The sequence below is a fragment of the Glycine soja genome, chromosome 20, assembly GCF_004193775.1.
Source record: "Glycine soja cultivar W05 chromosome 20, ASM419377v2, whole genome shotgun sequence".
NCBI lineage: Eukaryota > Viridiplantae > Streptophyta > Magnoliopsida > Fabales > Fabaceae > Glycine > Glycine soja.
The window spans coordinates 40,995,893-41,015,225 of record NC_041021.1 but is presented as its reverse complement, the minus strand read 5'-3'; the positions used below and the strand labels follow the sequence as shown (position 1 = coordinate 41,015,225).

Below are 19,333 nucleotides of genomic sequence, written 5' to 3'. Positions count from 1 at the left end.
AAGTATCATTACTCAAAACTTAAATATAATAAATAAGAGATGTCAATAAGATGTTTAAAATATTAAAATGTTCAAATATCATTACCTATTGAGCAATTATATATATATATATATATATATATATATATATATATATATATATATATATATATCCTTTTATATTAAACACCTATTTGATACAATTTTTTTCATGTCTATAACTCTCTTGTCACATCTTATCTTATCTTTTATGAATCTATCATTTCTTTATTTTATTTCATCTCTCTAGGTGCTGATGAGTATATAGGTATTAATCAAACATTTTCCAATTATTAATTGAGGGCAAAATGAATTTTTTTTCTGTTTCATGCCTTCTCAATTATACGACACACACTTTCTACCGTGGTGATGTGATATATGATGATTTATACAAAATAAAATCTTTTTCACATTTCAAATTGCACCAAAGAAGTTATCCGGATCGGAAAAGAGATATAAAAAATCTGTGTTTTACACCATTATTCATACAAGTTTGAGCCAACACCACTCATTGTCTATCCTTAATCAATCATGCCGAGTCTTAAAATCAAACCCATAGCTTTTGAATGCGCTCAAAATATAGGACAAGTAGTCTCTAAATCTGACAAACTTCCATTGCATTCTGACAGAGAAAATATAACATGTGGCCATTTTGCATATGCTTGATGACAAGCATTCAATACTGGATTGAAAGGAATGTTTTGTATGTAGCCGTATATATTTTACTTACCCACAAAAGTGTAGAAAGTAAAAACTAAAATGGTTTTGTTTTTTGCAATGGTAATCCTACGTTCGATGGCACTCGTAGAATTTTCATAGATAATAGGTACTTTATTGTCCATCTTTCTACTCCTTTAGTCATTCTTCGTCGTTTTGGTTTACTAACGGATATTCGTTCCTCTGAGCTCTGACGTTTATGGTGGGGGGAAATCATATATGATCAGGATCATTCCAGTAATGCTAACAGACAAAACTTCATTTAAATATTGTTTATTAATTAAATTTTAATGGGATACTTGAAATTGTGCGTGAATTTCATTTTCTATTATTAGTAAATTTAAATTCACTCATTATTTTGTGACTTTTTAATTAATTTCAATCAATAATAGTGTTAGGTAGCATGATGTTTGTATTTATTCTAGCTTTAATCATATATAAGGTTAATATATATTTATTTTTTAAATATGATTATGCACACCCAATTATCTCAATTTATGTACATAGACTAAATGGTATAATGCTTAAAAGCTAATATTGTTGATATATTAATGACATAAATGCGTGTTTTATACACATGTATTGGTGGTCCAGACTTTGGGCTGAGAGCGCAAAGCTGTTGATTTTGGAAGTATAAACAATGGAGCTTCAATTCAAAAAGCAAACAAAACGAGGTTATTGCTTCCTCCACTTCCCAGTTGTTTTCTGCAGTTTTTTCTTCTTCTGAAATAGTCAATTTGGAATGTAAAATTACATTCCCAAATATATTCTTTTTGGCTTCTAGAATGATCACTCCAGAGATAAAAAAACACATTCCTAAAAGAGTACAGGAAACAACTTAGAAAGTGAAGAAAGCAACAGTCACGAAATGATCTGGTAGTGGGCAAAAGAAAAATTTCACAGGATTGGAATAGCCAATAGCAAAATCTGGGAATAGTTGTTTCCTTGTATCCATAGCTTCCTTTTAAATTTTCTTAGGCCCAACAACATTGGCTCAATAACATAATTTTTGCACGTTTCTAAATTAGAATTTGAAAGTGGTTCATCCGTGTAATTTTCTATCATGTAGATATTTATTTTTTTATTTGTAAATGTTAATTGTTGTTATTATTAGGTTTTTGTTGGTAAGAAGATTTAAGTCCATGATTTTTTTTCTTTATCGTCAGACCAATCTTATATCTCGTCTACCCGGTATACTTAACCTTTCAATTATATATATGAATGCTGCTTAACCAAGCAAGTATATATACTACTGCCGAAAGGCTTATAACAGCGTTCTAAGTCCAAAACAGTGCTTAGAAGTAATATTGTTAGAAGTCTTTTGTGACAAAATACTAGCATATACGTTCTCCAAACGAGATCTGTTGTTAGGAAAAAATTTGGCCGTTATGTGTCTGAATTTGATACTATTAATTTATGATGGCTATAAATTTTTTATACCAAAATTATACGAGCTTTCCTACAGATCAGAAGTTGAACCTTACATATTAGATATTTTCTGGCTAAATCGTATCATGTCATATATGTATCATGTCATATATTTTCATCTTCACCGAGTGTAGAGATGGGCTATTCTAGAGTGTTAAAGGAAAATTTATAGTTCTAAATTTCAAAATTAGTGCCTAATTGGTGACTTGGGAATTAGGCAATGATATAAATATAAAATTGGAGATCGAAATTTGCATGTATGGGTGCCTTACATAAAATATGTATATCTGTAATATTATGTATGGGTCCCCAAATACATGCCTTGATCTTCTTAATTACCTAGAATTCGTATATGCCTCGTGCAACATTATACGAAACCATTATTATTATTATACCTTATTCCAATCTGAATAATTACCCATCGTTCATATTAAATTATATCCTTTTCTACACATGCATGATCATGATAATTTAAAGAACCTTACTGATTCTTTTAACCGTTGGATACAAATAAGGCTGCTGGTCTCTATTACTGCATAATCCTTTTGTTAACAAGATTAGAACTTGCCTAGCTAGAGTTAATAAACAAAAACTATTTACTGACGACAAATCATCTAAAGGATAAAACCTTTGGACCTTGATTGAGGGGGGGATTAGTAAGTTGATAAGAAAGTGGTAACTTTTGAAACAAAAAGTCATTTATAAAAAGTAAAAGAAGCCGAGTTCATACGAAAATTCCCACCTTTGTATCTGCATAGATAGTTGATAATTTATGATGTTAATGTTAACTGTTCCCAGTCTTTTAAGGTAGTAAACGTTAGTTTTACATTGTTGGGGTAGCTGCTTTAAAAGTAACACACACCAAGTGGAACTTATGATTACCCAAAGGTGATGCAAAAGGAAAAAGGTTAGACTAAGGCTCCAAAAAAAATAAAAATAGTTTTCTTTCCTTACTTACGAGGACATGCAACGCAAGGGACAAAGGTCTTATTCTTTACTTCATCCATGCACCCAACTAAAAATCCGTTCTTTCCTTCTTCTCCCCCTCTCTATGCAATTTCACCACAAAATCACAAACACCAAACCTAGTTCGTTTCTCAAACACATCATCGTTCATATTCATCCATCATCATTCATCACACAATCCATGCAAAATGCACAACAACGACCACATACCCGTTCACCACGTCCAGGGTCCGAACCCGAAGCCCGTTAAACTGAACCGGCACCACACGATGCGGTACTATGCCCACCGTGTCCACGAAAGCCTCACAACCCGCGTCTCCAAGATGATCTGTGCCACCTTCTTGGGCCTTCTTTTCATTGTGGGCCTCATCACCTTCATCCTCTGGCTCAGCCTCCGGCCCCATAGGCCCAGGTTCCACATCCACGAGTTCAACATACCGGGCCTGACCCAAGATTCCGGGTTCGAAAACGCCGTCATAACGTTCAAAGTATCCGCGCGAAACTCCAACCAGAACATCGGGGTTTACTATGAGTCCATGGACGGCGCCGTTTATTACCGCGACACGAAAATTGGGTACACGCCGTTACTTTACCCGTTTTATCAGCAGCCCAAGAACACGACGGAAGTGGACGGCGATCTTAGTGGGGCGACGTTGACTGTTAGTAGTCAGCGCTGGTCGGAGTTCCAGAGCGATAGGGCTGACGGTAGCGTGGTGTTCCGCTTGGAATTGACGTCTGTGATCAGATTCAAGATATCCACGTGGGACAGCAAGCGCCACACGATGCACGCCAACTGTAATGTGGGCGTGGGACCCGATGGTTCCCTCTTGACCGTTTATAAGGACAAGAGGTGCCCCGTTTATTTCTCTTGAGGCTAAGGATGCATGATATGATTATTTTCACTAATTTGTTCTGTAATTAATTCATTAACTTCGTCTCTTTTATGTTTCTTTTTCTCAGCAACCTTTTATTATCTCAATTTTTTCTTTTTAAAAAAATAATTTTATTCCTTAGATTTGTCATTTCTCTGTTGTGTAATCTTCATATCTTTCTCACATTTATGTTGGGATGTATTAAGATGGTGAAAAAGAAAAAAAAAGAGATATATTGTTAGATTTCATTACGTTTCATGGATGTATTAAGTACTTATCAATAATATTGGAAACAAAATTTATATATAGTTAGATATAATTTTACACTCATTCTTTAAAGTGTGACATGTAACTATAAATCTATCTATAAAAATGTTAGGTGATAAAATGTTTAAAAATTAAAAATTTGGAAGATAAAATGTGTAAATTTTATAATTGGATGATAAAATTTATGAAAGTAAACCTAACCAATTAATATTTTAGTCTATATATTGTAATTGGCAAATATTTAATTTTATATAATTAATATTCATATTTTTTTAATTTATAAATTAATTAAAATTTATAATAAATAAATATATTTGAACATATAAATTATATTTTAAATTTATAATGAACAATATATATAAATTGTAACATAACATTATTTTTAACAAAAAATCATAAAAATTCATTTTAGAGATAAAAATAAAAAATGAATTGAAAGCCAAGGGATACGTGTTGAAAAGATCAAATGTACAAATAATTAAATAATGATATAGTTTGATTATATGTTTCTGAGAGAAATTGTTTTGGTAGTTGTAGAAGTAATACATGAACATTAAAAATTCCTAATTGAGAGAGTAAGAGTCTTGTTTTCTTGTGTATTCTAGTTTATAAAATATGAATATATATACTTAATCTTTCCAAATAACTTATAATATTATATTTTAAAAATAAAATAATGTTAATGATATCAACATAGCTAATAATACAATTAATAAACTTAAATAACTATTATAATCAAATAACCTATGACATAAGACATACCTATTCATTGCATAAATACAAAGTCTAATTAAGTATAAGCCATAGATTTTATAGTTTATGTGCTTCAACAATTGTACTTGAAAGTTTTTTTTTAACAAAAAAAAAACAAATCTTATTAATAGCATCTTAATAGCAGTAAAAGGTGTACCCATACAAGAAACAAAAACCCGAAAAAAAAAACAAATTATCTTGATACGTATCTATACACATGCTACTCTCGCCTAATTCTCATCCCAAAGTTGTGTAAATCTCACGAATCCTACGGCTCCAATTTAGTTTACCATTACCAACCACTGAATTCCATTGCACAAAATTCCACAGAATGACCATAGTTATTTATTTCATTTTTATATATTGAATTTTAAATTTTTTTTTAATTATTATGTTTTTGAAATATATCGTTTTGATTATTTCTTTAATTTTCTATTTGAAAGTTACTCTTTCCTTAACATTTAAATTTTAAAAATCAAAGCCAGCAGTAAATTGAAAACGAGAAAAGGAAAGAAATCGTACAATGCATATAATCTGTGTTGGATAGATGAGGTAAGTCAATCTTATTTTAATGTTTGGATTGTTTTAAAATTATAATAAAATCAATTATAATATAAAATGATAATACTAAAATAAGTAGAGTAACTCCTACCATCACCCAAATTAATTCTATAATAGTCAATTTTATTTAAAATTAATTTTCTAACAACACACTAAACTCAGGTGAGAGACTATGACATTTTTAGTGACTGTGACAAAACCTCATCATATTCTAACCCTGTAACTTAAACAAGAGAGAAGAAGGAATAGAACGTGCGCGAAGCAAACATGGATCTTCTGTGCAACGCTTATTCGAATGCCTCAGACGACGAAGAAGAAGAACAACCAAAACGACAGAGAGTATCACTCTCTTCCCCTAACCCGCCAAAACGACACCTTCCTTTGTCTTCTCCTCCTTCATTCAACAACCAAACACAAGCTCCCATGCTCGGAAGATACATTTCCAAACGACAGCGCGCATTGATGGGCTCCACCCCTGCCCCTCTTCCTGAACCGGTTCCTGTTCCGTCTCCGTTCACGCTATCTGGTACCCATCTCTTTTTTTTTTTCCTCCCTTTTCGTTTTTGTGTAATCCAAATTGAACTTTTTCTTTCTTTTTGTTCAATTTTGTAATCATTGAAACTTTTACAGTGGAAATTCAAATCACATTCAACTTTTGTGAAATTTACTGGGTTCGATTTTGATATGTTTTTTTTTTTAGTTTTTATTTTTAGGTCTGTTTGTTAAAAGGCGTTCAATTTTGGAATTATGATTATAGATTAGAGTTGTCAATCCCAACTAGCGACGCGGAGTGTCCGACTCTATATATGCTATAGGGGGTAGTGGATAGTGTGATGACGATATTTTGAACCTTAAACCCTTACCTTATATTTATACCAGTGTTATCAATGGTGGATGGTTGTGGCAGAAGACCAAAATTATGCCATAAAAACACGCCATTTAGGTAGTGGCCTCCCTTCACAAATTACCTATGGTGGTTAGCAAAACAGTGAAATGGTAGTGGGTAGACTACAACAGTGACAAAATTGCTGGAAACTACCGGAAAAAAGATGACTCTTTGTAAACCAGTGAGAAATGAGTCTGGATGCCAGAAATTGGCTGAAAAAAAAAGAGCTGTGTTGTGTGATGGCAAGTGGTGCTGGAAACTAGCAGAGGAGTGTGGGCAAGGGCTTGCATTTACAGGTGCGCATGAACAAATGTAATGGGAACTGAAAACATGTCAACTTAAAACTCTGTCCAATTTTCTGATTTTGCCAAATGTACTTAGTTAGGGGTAAAACAGTCTTCAGCCCCATATCCGACATAGCGGGAGCAAAGGCTGCAAAATGCCGCAGGGTGTGATGTGACTCAGTTCCAGGGAGTATGGCCATCCTGCAATGTGCCACGATGATGTGATAGTGGTGTTATTAACTACTCTGTTATAGATTGAGTTCCTTTTATTTCTCTTACGTAACTTCAAAAGGAGGAGTTTAATTTTGATGTGCTAATCAATGTAAAGACAATTGCGTAAGGTGACAACAAAACAACCATCACCTTATCCCACTAGGTCATACTCAATGTTGTTAAATAGCTGCTATAGTGGTGCTATAGCGCTGTTGCGGCCGCTATAGGTGACATGGTTGTTGCATGTTCCTGCATCCTCTTGTCATCTCTAGCAAGTCTCCAACCACTTGAACTTTTGAGTTAATTTCGTGCCATTTTTTATGCATTTTATTTTATTTGCTTACAACTTATATATATATAAATATATATGTATGTATGTATATGTCTCTGTGTGTTTGATTTCCCCGATAATATATGACAGTGGTTTGTTGGCATTTATCCATCTTCTGCAATCCACAATTGATAACACTAGTCACATTAAACTTAATTAAATAATGTGACAGGCTGACAGCAAATTGAAAGTGTAAAACTTTCCTATACTAACAATGCATAAAAAAATAAAAGAAAAATCTCTTGGTTTTATATTAGCTTTAGGAATGATATTGATGCTACCTTTATTTGTTGTGTTGCTGCATTTTATGTGATCAACTTCATCTTTTATTTTTTTACTGCTATCTTCTGTTACTGGGATACATATTGAAGTATGTGATTCACTATACAATGTTATATCAAGACTATAATGACGCTATTATAGTCTTGATATAGCGGAGCAATAGTGTAGTGGAACGGCATAGGATGCTATGGGATTAAAAAAGTGGTCATGGCATGCCAAAAAGGTGATTTTTTCACGTGGTATAATGACGCTATTATGATATAGACCTCAAAAAACTATTTGTACCACTGAAATGACACTGTTGAGGGTTTTCTTGGCTAAAATTGTCATGTCACCCCATTTTCTGATGCATTTTTTGCTTCATAAACATAATAGGATTTGAAATCCTTCTTTCTCTCTGTTTTGACCTTTGTTCCTTCACTTTACTGGACTAATTTTTTTTTCCTGAGTTTCACTCTTTCTTCTTCCTTTAGACTTCCCAGTTCAAGTTCTGCTAATTTTTATCTTATTTTTTGTGTTCTTTTTCTACTAATTTTACCATCATCTTTCATATTTTTACTGCATTACTTTGTTCTTATTGTTCCTAGATTGATGGTAATTGTGTGCATAAAATCTGACTTATTATTTATCATAAATTTCTTTAATTTTGGATTCTTTTTTGTTTTTAGTATTTATATATGTACTATAAATTATTTACTTATATTATAATATTTAAAATAGTGGCCATCTCGCTATACCGTTTTTAATGCTGATTGCTATCTGTGATTGATAACTATGACTATAGTTTGTTTAAAACAATTTAAGATATTGATGTAATAATATATAACATATTTATCATTATGTTTGTATATATGGTAAATCTTATAGATTGTATAATTTATAATCATTCCCAATATTGCAATTAAAAATTTTATTTGATAGTGCTTTCATCATTTTCCCTCTCTTGAATTTTCGTGTCTCCTCTTGAAATCCCCTCCTCTCTCAATCATACAGCCAGAGATAAAAAAGTATGAGAATGAACAGAAAGGCCCAATGGCATATGTAGACATTTTTTTTTGTGTGAACCGAGGTATTCCTCAGCTGAAAGTCAAGGACTAATCCCCAGAGGTATTGAGATCCATTTAAGGGGTTGACCTCTCCCAACAGATGTTTTCTCGTAGCCAGTGGCCAGGGATCGAACCCATGACCATATGCTTAAGGGGTATGTGATTTAGAGGGGTGAAGAAGAGAGAATAATCTGATATTCCTTTTTGGATATATCATAATCCAAAGTAATATGATGGATTGGTGATGTTATGACATCATAAAGGGGTAGAGAAGAGGGAGGGAGAATAGTCTGATATGCCTTTTTGGATATATCAGTTCAAAGTAATATGAGGGATTGGTGTTGTTATCATATGTCCATTGGAGGTAATAATGTCACAAGTATCTATTGAAAGGATGACGAAAATGAGACATAATCTGTTAAACATCATATGTCCATTGGAGGTAAACATATGGTTGTGGCATGGATACTTACTGAGTAAGGGAATGAAAATGATCTTTTCTTTAGGAGATAAGCTAAACTTGGAGTCTTAGATACTCATTTTTTTCATAATTGTATCCTTATTCTTCTATATAAATCCCACCCAGATTCTCTTTTCCTGACATTTTTTGGTGGTATTTAAGAGAATTGAATTTCTTTGGCATGACTAGAGCAATTATTGCATTAGCATAGTGTCTATGGGTACAACTAATCAAAAGTTCAAAATGTATTAAAAATTAAAATAATAATAAACTCTGTAGTGAGATCCATGCTCAAGTTATGTTAAATTGTTAATATTGTCTTGAGTTTTTAATTGATTGTCTATTGGCACTGTGCTTATGCAACAATCACTTGGTATGGCTACTATCATAGTTCAAGGTCTACTTCTCAATTAAGGCCCTCCACTTCTATATCTATCTAGTGAGGAAGCTCAATAGAAATAGCTGCTTAATTTTGAAGCATGCAGCAGATGAATTTTTGTGTTATAATCAGTCTCTGGCTGAGTGATGAGCTTGCATAAATTAAATTTCTTTATTTCCTCTCACACATACCTTTTCCTGTTGGTACTTTCTTCAGACATAGATGTGCTGCATGTTTTAGTGATTCTATCTATTCCCTTGCTTCTATATTGATTTTTTTTTTTGTCTTTGATAGAGACAACTACGCTGACCTTTTTCTTGTTTATAAACTTAGGGAGTATCTTGGATGCTGATATACACCATAATATTTTATCATTGTTGAAAAGTAAAGCAAAGGGTCATCAAAGCCCAAACCTGATATCTGAAAAGCTATCTGCGACTCTATACGGGCATACAAAAGCTGTCAATGCTATACATTGGTCATCAAGTCATGGTAAGTTCTCTTTGTTGACAAACTGTTGCCTTGGTTTGTGTGTGATATGCTATAGTTTTTAATGAGGAATAGTCGTCCTAAACTGTTTCTTAGTGATAAAGGTATTGCATTTGTGTTATATTTTAATTTTAATGTATAAAGCATTTGTTCACAGCTAGACTAAATTTAAAATCAAAGTATTGAAAAGTGTCATGTGTGTACGTGTGTGTACGTGTGTATGAGAGAGAGCAAGAGAGATATGCTTGTTGTATATATTAGTACTAGTATTTATTTGTTCATCAGAGTTAGCTTACAGCTCACCTCCTTGCATCTGCTGGGATGGATCATGCGGTTTGCATATGGAATGTATGGAGCAGAAATCAGAAGAAAGCATGTGTGCTAAACTTCCACAATGCAGCAGTCAAAGATGTGAAATGGTCTCAGCAAGGGCACTTCCTACTTTCTTGTGGGTATGATTGCACGTCTAGGTTAATTGATGTTGAAAAGGGATTGGAGACTCAGGTTTTCAGAGAAGATCAAATTGTTGGAGTTATAAAGTTCCATCCAGACAATTCAAATCTCTTCCTTTCTGGAGGGTCAAAGGGCCAGATCAAACTTTGGGATGCCAGAACTGGCAAAGTAGTGCACAATTATAATCGAAATTTAGGTCCAATTCTGGATGTTGAGTTCACAATGAATGGGAAGCAATTCATTTCTTCTAGTGATGTATCTCAAAGTAATGCCAGCGAGAATGCTATTATTGTTTGGGATGTGTCAAGAGAGATACCATTGTCTAATCAGGTGAGATAATTCTATATATTGTCTTTCATTTTTCTGTTTTAACTGTTATCCATTTTTTCTGCAAAATTGCTGTGAAGTTTGCTTATTGTTAGTTTAAGCAGCAACGCTGAGGTTGATTACAAGTCTTGAAACAATAAGTCATTCTAGAGGGAATAGAATAACGCAGATAGTCCAGTAAAAGTTATAGATACCATTTCTATTTTCTTAAACCAGCCGGTAAATGGACTGATTCATGGTTTAGTGGTTCAACTATGACCAAATTATTGTCAAACTGGAATTAATTTTTAACGTATGTATATTATTATGCTGTTTTTAACACACAATAATATTATTTTCTATTGACATTAAACATGAAATTTTAATATTTTAAGCTACTATATTTTTTAAGCTATAGGATTAAAAACATACTGCCTTTTTCCTGGTTTGATACTTTCAAGTTTCAAGATCCAAAACATACTGCCTTAAGTTGTTTTTAATAGGGTGGATGAATGAACTGACATAGCAAACTTACTGCAAATGCAATATTAATGTCCAATTGTCCATGACCCACCCTAGGGATGTTACCCATGCTTAGACTTCAGCAATGACTTAGCCTAGCAAGCCTAATAATAAGATTACACTAAAGACATAATATTTGTTTAAGGTTAAGTTAATTTGTAGGTTTCTGGACTATTTAGGGATTTTAAATAAGTTCCTATAATTTAAAGTCTGTAATTAGATTTAGATCCCTAACTAGTAAATTATTTTTAATTGGATCCTTGGCAACATTTCTGTTAGGCTTCGTTTAAGTATAGGAACCTAATTGAAAATATCAAATTATTCAGGGACCAGGTTGCTAGTTTACTTATTTAATATGTTCTTGAACTAAATATATATTTTTTTAATTAGGTCAATGTAACAAATATTTAACAAGAACTTGGAAAATTATTTAAAGATGCAATCCCTAGATTTATACTTTCTACTTATAGTTCTAAAATAGTAAAATACGCCTTCTCAAAACGAAAACATGCCAATAACTAAATTTCCCTAGCTTTTGAGTTAGGGAGTTGGCTTCTAAGAGTCCAAATAAATAATTTGAAGGAGTGGGTAGAACCGCCTACTCCTTAGAGAAAATTGTTGAGGAGAAAATAAGTGACTCTAAATTTTCTCCAGAATCTCAAAAAGAATGACTGAGTAAGGAAAATAGAGTACAGAATGGAGGAAAATGTGAAAGGGATGGAAACGAACAGGGTGTGGCAAGGAAGAAACTTGAGAATGTTGGGGTGGGGGTGCCTACGTTTTTTAATTTTTTTTTCAATAAAATGGTTCATTTCAATCCGATTGTTCTCTGTATTTGTGTTTCTGTTGCTAAATCAATCAAGTTTGTACTTCAAGTACAATTGTAAATATATAGAAAAACTGTGTAAGAGAAACTGTAGCAATTGAATCAGTTGAGTTGTAACAGAATTAGAGCAGAACAGTGGGCCTGCTAACTAAACTGTTAACTTGATCTGTTGGTTAACAGGTGTTAGCATATAGATGAAAATGCACATGCTGCACACTCTTTCTTTCAACAACTCACGGTATACTAGTTAAAGTTAAACTATGCTAACTGTGTAACAGCTACAGTGTACAGATACGATCATTTTCTTGGCATGGACTAGTTGACAGTTGAACCAATCAGGCTAGCTAGTCTTGTTTAGTTTTAAAAAACAATGGTTCTATTTATGGTGAAGGGAGTTTGATAAAGACAATAGTATTCATTCATTATAGTAGCAGCCAGTCAAATACAGTAGTCCTGAACTGGATGCTTCTACCTCCACCTGATTCCCTGGCCTCCTCACAATCCTCCTATCCCCATAATTGTTGTAGGGGTCAAAGGACATATCTTCAGTGATCTTGGTTGCTTCAGCATAAGATTTCCCCCACAAGCAGCATCGAGGGTTGTCCTATTATGAGAGGGCACTCCTCCATAGAATATTTGCACAATCCTCTGTGGGCTGAAACCTTGACGTGGACAACTCCGGAGCAACTCTTGAAACCTCTCCCATGCTTCACCCAAACTATCCTGATCCTGCACTAAATTCCCAATATCCCTCTGTATTTGATCAGTTTTAACTACAGAGAAATGTTTCTGAAGGAATTTATTAACGCAGTCCTCCCAAGTAGTGATCTTGTGTTCAGGTAAAGCACAAAGTCAATCCCAGGCTTTCCCATTCAGTAAGAATGGAAAAGCATCCAATCTCACATACTCTGTGGGCATGTTTTGCACATTGATGGTGCCAGTCAACTGCAGGAACCTCTTCAGGTGTGCCACGGGGTCTTCAGAGTCTGTCCCATGGAACTGATTGCTTTCTATCATCTGCAAGAAGCCATGTCTCAGCTCAAAATTGACTGCTGCCCCCTGAGTTGGCAACAATATGTTGTTAGCTATCCCCACTTGAGTGAGATAGTCTAACAAGGTCTGCTCTACCTGCTCATAAACAACAGTCTCACAAAAGAAATTATCCAACTACACAACTAGTCCCTGGTGACGGCGCCTGAAACTTGAAGCGTAAAATATGTTCGCAAAGAGCAAGCGTACTCTACGTGCAATAATAATGGACCTAAGTCAGGATATCGCACCCTAAGAACTAGTTGTGTTCCCGTAATAATTTAATTCATAATAAACTAAAGAATATGGATTTTTACCAATGGTGGAATGAATTGTGATTAATCACTCGTGGAAATAAAACTCAAGAACAAGCAGCAAAAATATGGGATAATTTATCATATAAAGAGACCTAGGACTATCATTCCAATCATGCTTTTGAATTCCCCGAATTTTCGTAATTGAAAATTCATCTACAATCAATTATTGAAAATCTCAAAAATAGTTAACAGGTCCTGGTGAAACACTGAACCCTCTTTCTCTTAATTCAAAGCCTACTTGGTCAGTTTGGGTTCAAATTACGAGAAAGTATAAGTTTGTGGAGAATAATTCACAAATCCCTAAAATATGTTTGGTCATTCATATTTCACAGGACCCAATTATTCTACAATTCATATGAAGTAGGCCACAAACGATTAAAATATAGAGCGAGCAATTCTAAATGAAATAAAGCACAATAGAATGAAACAATTGATTGAACAAAGACAAATTTCAATCAATCAAATTGGGGTTCATCTGCGGATTACTTCATAGTCTTAAAAAATAGGGGTTTAGTTGGCCATAGGCACAGACAAGCATACACAGAACGTCAAATACATGGGAAAGAGTAGAGAAATAACATGTTAGAGGCACCGTAATCCTTCTCACGTGCTCCCTCAATCCAACAAATTTCCCAACTATGCCTAACTCACTCAGTGTTCTAATTTCGTGCACAAAGCAAAAGATAATTCAAACCCTCACCCAATTCCCTTTCTATAAAACAAATGTAGCTGGCGTTGGCAATAGCACGGCCATGCTGTTGAAGAGCACGGCTAACGGCCGTTCTCGGAATTGGTGACCCTGTTGGCTTTTTTGCGAAAACTCAGAACGGCCTTTCTGCTATAGCTTTAGGTGTTCTAAAATGAGCACAAACGGTCGATCTCCTCATCAGAGCACTCTTTTTTACCCTTTTTAAGCCTCTTTTCGCAGATTTTCCACATTTTCCAGTCTCTGTCCTGGCTGAATCAAACTTAACAAAATTACGTGAGTTTTGCCCATAAAATCACATGAATCGAATTAAAAGCAAGGCAAAAACTCTTGCAAAAGAACATGCAAACACCGGTTTATCATGTGTGTGTGTGTGTATACGCCTTGGCTTCCACCATTTTCTGTTATGCCATTCGCCATATGTATATGGTGGATTTTGGGCTCTCCGCCATTAACAACACTACTGCTTTAGGGTTTATTCGAGATTACCAGCTTCTAGATTCTCCCTCTTCTTACTCGCCACTTCTGTACTTTTCCACACTGCTGTTTATGTTGCCATTGCCTACATATCAGATTAAATTACATATCTACAATTTATTCATTTAAACATGTCAGATTAAATTTCATTATCTTCATTTTACTCATTTACCCCTGTCACTCAAGGTATGCTGACTTTTGGTTAAACATTTAGATTTGTTGATGGTTGTTAAATGTTAGGTAATAATATTAATGCAGCAAAGCAGCATGATTTGCACTGATAACACTGAACAAGTAGTTCAGAAGATCAACTTTTCAATTTTTTCTATTCCAAAGACTTTCCATGATCTTAAAGTTGTGATAAAACTCAAGCCACGCGCACTGTATTACAATCTGGAATTTCTATTATGTATGCAACCTATTGTTCTTGATGCCTATATGCATTTTGGAGTATGCAATTCTTCTCTAAATATCAAATTGACATGTACGTGTAAACTTTGTTATACTTTGTGAATTCAGATTTTAATTAGCTTATTATACTCCTGAATCAGGTTTATGTGGAAGCTTATACATGTCCCTGTGTGAGGCGCCACCCATTTGATTCAACTTTTGTTGCCCAATCAAATGGGAATTATGTTGCAATCTTTACTACCAACCCACCTTACAGACTCAACAAATGTAAGCGATATGAGGGACATGTGGTCTCTGGGTTCCCAGTCAAGTGCAATTTCAGCTTGGATGGGAAAAAACTCGCTTCTGGCTCTTCAGATGGTTCTATCTACCTTTATGATTATCAGTCATCCAAAGTTGTGAAGAAAATCAAGGCCCATGACCAGGCATGCATAGATGTTGCCTTCCACCCTGTTATACCTAATGTTATTGCTTCATGCTCATGGGATGGAAGTATTTTGGTATTTGAGTAGTCAGTCTTTAATTTTCTCAAAGGGAAAGCATTTGGTTACTACTAGAAAATGACTTGCTAGGAGAGTGGAAAACTCTAGCCTTCTCTTAGTCTAGGCAGCTGTTTCTAGTTTGTTAGATACCGTGTGAATTATGAAACCTTCTCCACAAGTCAATGTTTGCTTAAATGTGTACCCTTTTACTGTTGTACTGTGGATTTAATGTTTGTTCACTCATATTACAACTATAGTGAATCATGGTGTGAATTGTTTAAAAAGCAGTTTAAAGTATTTACCAGAAGTGAGAAATCTTGGTAACTATGATTAATGATGTGACAAATCGTTTCTGAACTGTGTAGAAAGTTACTAACAATGAATGAAAATTTAAAATGCTTCTCCATTATCGGCCCTTAATTTCCCCAGTGAAGAACTGTTTTGGATAATTCAGGCAATGATCTTACAATGTGTAAAGCTGCACAGAGATTTGTGTTGGCCATTAGCATCTAAATTGGCTAAAGAGTCAACCTGCTTTCACCACTATGGAATAAAAAGCAGCAAAATGAAAATAGGCTCCATGACTATCGAGATTCTCAAAGACCTGATAACTTTCCAAAAGATTGCTATATGGTCAAAGGATGCCATCATAGAATAGTTTTGTCCCAACAAATATCAGCCTGCAAGTTGCATGTTTCTATATCGAATATTCAGGGGTCTCAGACCAAAACTTGATCACTTGGAAAAGTTTTAAACTCTCCATGGAAGATTTTGACAAGCCTGCTGTGAAACTGGAAATGCTTACACTTATTTGCATGTCCTTCACACTCTTAATGCTGGGCAGGGTTTACTTTATTCTCTTGTGCATTTGTAACTAAAACAAAAACGTGGCATGAGGCAGTGGTGCAGCTCACGAGTCACAAGCAATGTCTAGGTGCTTGTAACCATTACCTACCATCATGGAAGGAAACCCTAAATGTGACTTAATCCAAGAGGGGATTTGTGGGGGCAAACTCTGCTGTTCTTCTGTTCAGCCACATCTTCCCACGAGGGAAGAGAGATAGAAGGGGGGCCTAACAGGGTCTAAACAAGACCTTATAATTATGTAACTCCCTTTCCCCTCTTCATGGGGGTCAAATTCAATTGTAGAGGGACCAGACACACCACTCTTTATTTCTCTCTTTTTAGATGCATTTGCAAATGGGACCAGCTTCCCCAACTCCCCCCCCCCCCCCCCTCCAAATTTTCACACAAAGAAATTTCAATTCTGGAAATTGGAAAACATTGTTTTTATATGAACATCACACAGCACTATCTAGAGAAAAACCAAGCACCTCTTTCAAAGTTTTATGGTCCACAAGTACAAGTACCTCTCTCTTAGAACTGTTTATATTGGAAAAATTTGGGCAATGTAATCTGAAATCCCATTTAAAGCAAGGAAACACAACCCCTTAGGCCTCATGCAGCCTACTATCCTATGAACATACTTTATTTTCAACGTCTATATGAATATGTTCCCCACCTTGCATGGTCTTAAGCAATCTCTCTCTTTATTATCCCAATATTTATCTCTTTGTTAAGCCCCACTAGTCTTTCCCCCAAAAAACAAACTCAAAAGGCTAAAAGGGGCACAAGAAAGATGGAACTTAGAATGAGGAAAGCAGGCCCCTACTACGAACTCAAACCTGTGTCTTTTGCGTTATTAACACAACGTTCTAACCGGCTGAGTTAATAGATTAATTATGTTGTAAAATAATTAATGCCATTATATAAAATACTAAATTTTTTAATGTATATTTAATACATATATAAGTTTACATAATAAATCATGTAGTCACTCAAAAAACTTCTTTTACCTGCAGATCCCCAAAAGATAAGACAATTAAATTAGTTTGTATGACACCAAATTACTAAAGGAATTGCTCTAAGAATTCTTTATCTCCACCAAGATTCCTGCCTTAAAATTATACACCTGACCTTAAACTTAATAACGATTTGTTAGGTAATAACATGAATCCAAAAATATCAGATTTTGGAATACCAAGAATTGTTGCTCCTGATAATATGGAAGAAAATACACACAGAATTGTGGGGACTTAGTAAGTTTTATCTGCCTAAATTGCTACTTGCAATTTCTCAATTACCCTCTGAATAAGTTACTGCTACCTAGTTATTGATCAATTTGAAAAGATTTTTTCTGCATTATACATTTTTGTTCCTTTTTGTTTAAATTTCAGCACTAACAAAAGTTGTATATACAGTGGATACATGTCTCCGGAGTATGCAATGCATGGCCAGTTTTCTGTAAAATCTGATGTGTATAGTTTTGGAGTCGTGATCCTAACTCTTAAAGATAATCAGTGGAAAAGGTTCTCCGTCTGTATCTGATAGTGTTGATGACATAAGGACGTATGTGAGTATTCTAATTCATTGTCGAAATTCTTATCTCGTGTGCATAGATGATATAAGAGTGGAGAGGATAACGACATTGATTTGATTATCCCCTATTCCATTTTTAATCCCTACATTATTATATTATTTACGAATTTTGTGATTTTTAACAATATTTAATTGCCGGCTTTGACCAAATGGAGATAGGGAATGCCGTTAGAATTATTGGATTCTGAATTAATTGGAAGGATCATATTCTCAAAATGAAGCGATTAGATGCATTCATATTGGTTTATTCTGTGTACAGGAAGACCCAGTGACAGATCAACAATGGCGGAACCTCAATCTTCAGTCGATTTGCCACTGCCTAATAGACCATATAGAGAAATGGAGAAAAATTTGGGCAAAAGTACATTGAACTCTAGAAGTGATTCAAACAAAGAATCTACCAATATAATGACGGTGAGTGAATTTTGCACTATAAGGGTTGACTGGAAACAAAGAACACGCTAGTTTGAAGTACTCTGGAGCTTATATTTCCTAATGTAGACAAATATTAGATAATTTTTCACTTATTTTCCTTGTCTCAAGTGCAAATTAAATTAGGATTCCTAACTTATCTCAATCCTTGTACTATTTAAAATGTAGCATTCACATTTACAGTCACTGGCCATAGTCACTGCTGAGAAAATTTGATACCGACCACGCTCTTACAATCACAGACAAATCATGCCCGAATTGTCAAAATTGACAGAATACAAATATAATCTAAAGGTACATATAATCTCATATAGTCACTGTTTGTGTTGTTGAGGATGGGAAAATGAAATTGTACGCCTAATACTATTAGACAAATTAGTTGATACAAATGGAGCTATACAGAGCTATTGCTTTTAGTATTTAAATGTTAAAGTTATATGTGTAGTTAAATTTATGGGCAATTGGTCTGCTCATATAATTCTTTGAATAATAAAACATAGTCATGCAACTAATACATAGATATTACATATTAATGGTAGTGGCAAGTTAGATTCTGATTTTGTCTATTCTAAATGTTTGTGAAAACTTAAAAAATTGATGTTATGTACTTATATTCTTTTGTTTTTGCAGGAGATGCCTTTGTGAAAAAATTTCTTTCACAATTGGTTAAGCAGAAGCACATTGAAGAATGCTGGAGAATTGTGTTACTGCTATGAATTATTATTATTATTATTATTTTATTATCATTGAGAAGAATTTTAATAGAAACACTCAAACTATATGTAAATCTTTAGCTAATAAAATGACAAATTATGTTCTATAATGATTAAATATCAAGTTTACTCATATATAATATCATACGTAAAGTGTAATTTTTTTGTTATTTTTTTTCTTCGGTGAGGGATTTGTTGTTGCTAGGTACAACGACTTGAGCTATTTCTTTTGCTTATGGTGGGAATCCATGTAGAGTTATAGTTCAAG

The 19,333-nt window shown here is 34.1% G+C and overlaps 2 protein-coding genes across 2 annotated transcripts; both read left to right on the top strand.

Annotated features, from left to right (window-relative positions):
- Positions 1–3,165: 3,165 nt before the first annotated feature.
- On the top strand, positions 3,166–4,073 carry LOC114402867 (NDR1/HIN1-like protein 26). The gene has a single exon (XM_028365551.1). The coding sequence runs from the start codon at positions 3,318–3,320 to the stop codon at positions 3,999–4,001; it is 684 nt and encodes a 227-aa protein (XP_028221352.1). The 5' UTR covers positions 3,166–3,317; the 3' UTR covers positions 4,002–4,073.
- Positions 4,074–5,757: 1,684 nt separating this feature from the next.
- LOC114401580 (WD repeat-containing protein 25-like) lies at positions 5,758–15,813 on the top strand. The gene is made up of 4 exons (XM_028364130.1): positions 5,758–6,108; positions 9,797–9,955; positions 10,251–10,735; positions 15,140–15,813. Exons 1-4 carry the CDS (start codon positions 5,850–5,852, stop codon positions 15,509–15,511), a joined length of 1,275 nt encoding a protein of 424 aa, XP_028219931.1. The 5' UTR covers positions 5,758–5,849; the 3' UTR covers positions 15,512–15,813.
- Positions 15,814–19,333: the final 3,520 nt, after the last annotated feature.

Coding starts and splice junctions, on each gene's coding strand:
- LOC114402867 (XM_028365551.1), top strand. CDS start 3,318: ATGCACAACAACGACCACATACCCGTTCACCACGTCCAGGGTCCGAAC.
- LOC114401580 (XM_028364130.1), top strand. CDS start 5,850: ATGGATCTTCTGTGCAACGCTTATTCGAATGCCTCAGACGACGAAGAA. Junction 6,109..9,796: donor GTCTCCGTTCACGCTATCTG/GTACCCATCTCT, acceptor TTATAAACTTAG/GGAGTATCTTGGATGCTGAT. Junction 10,736..15,139: donor AGATACCATTGTCTAATCAG/GTGAGATAATTC, acceptor CTCCTGAATCAG/GTTTATGTGGAAGCTTATAC.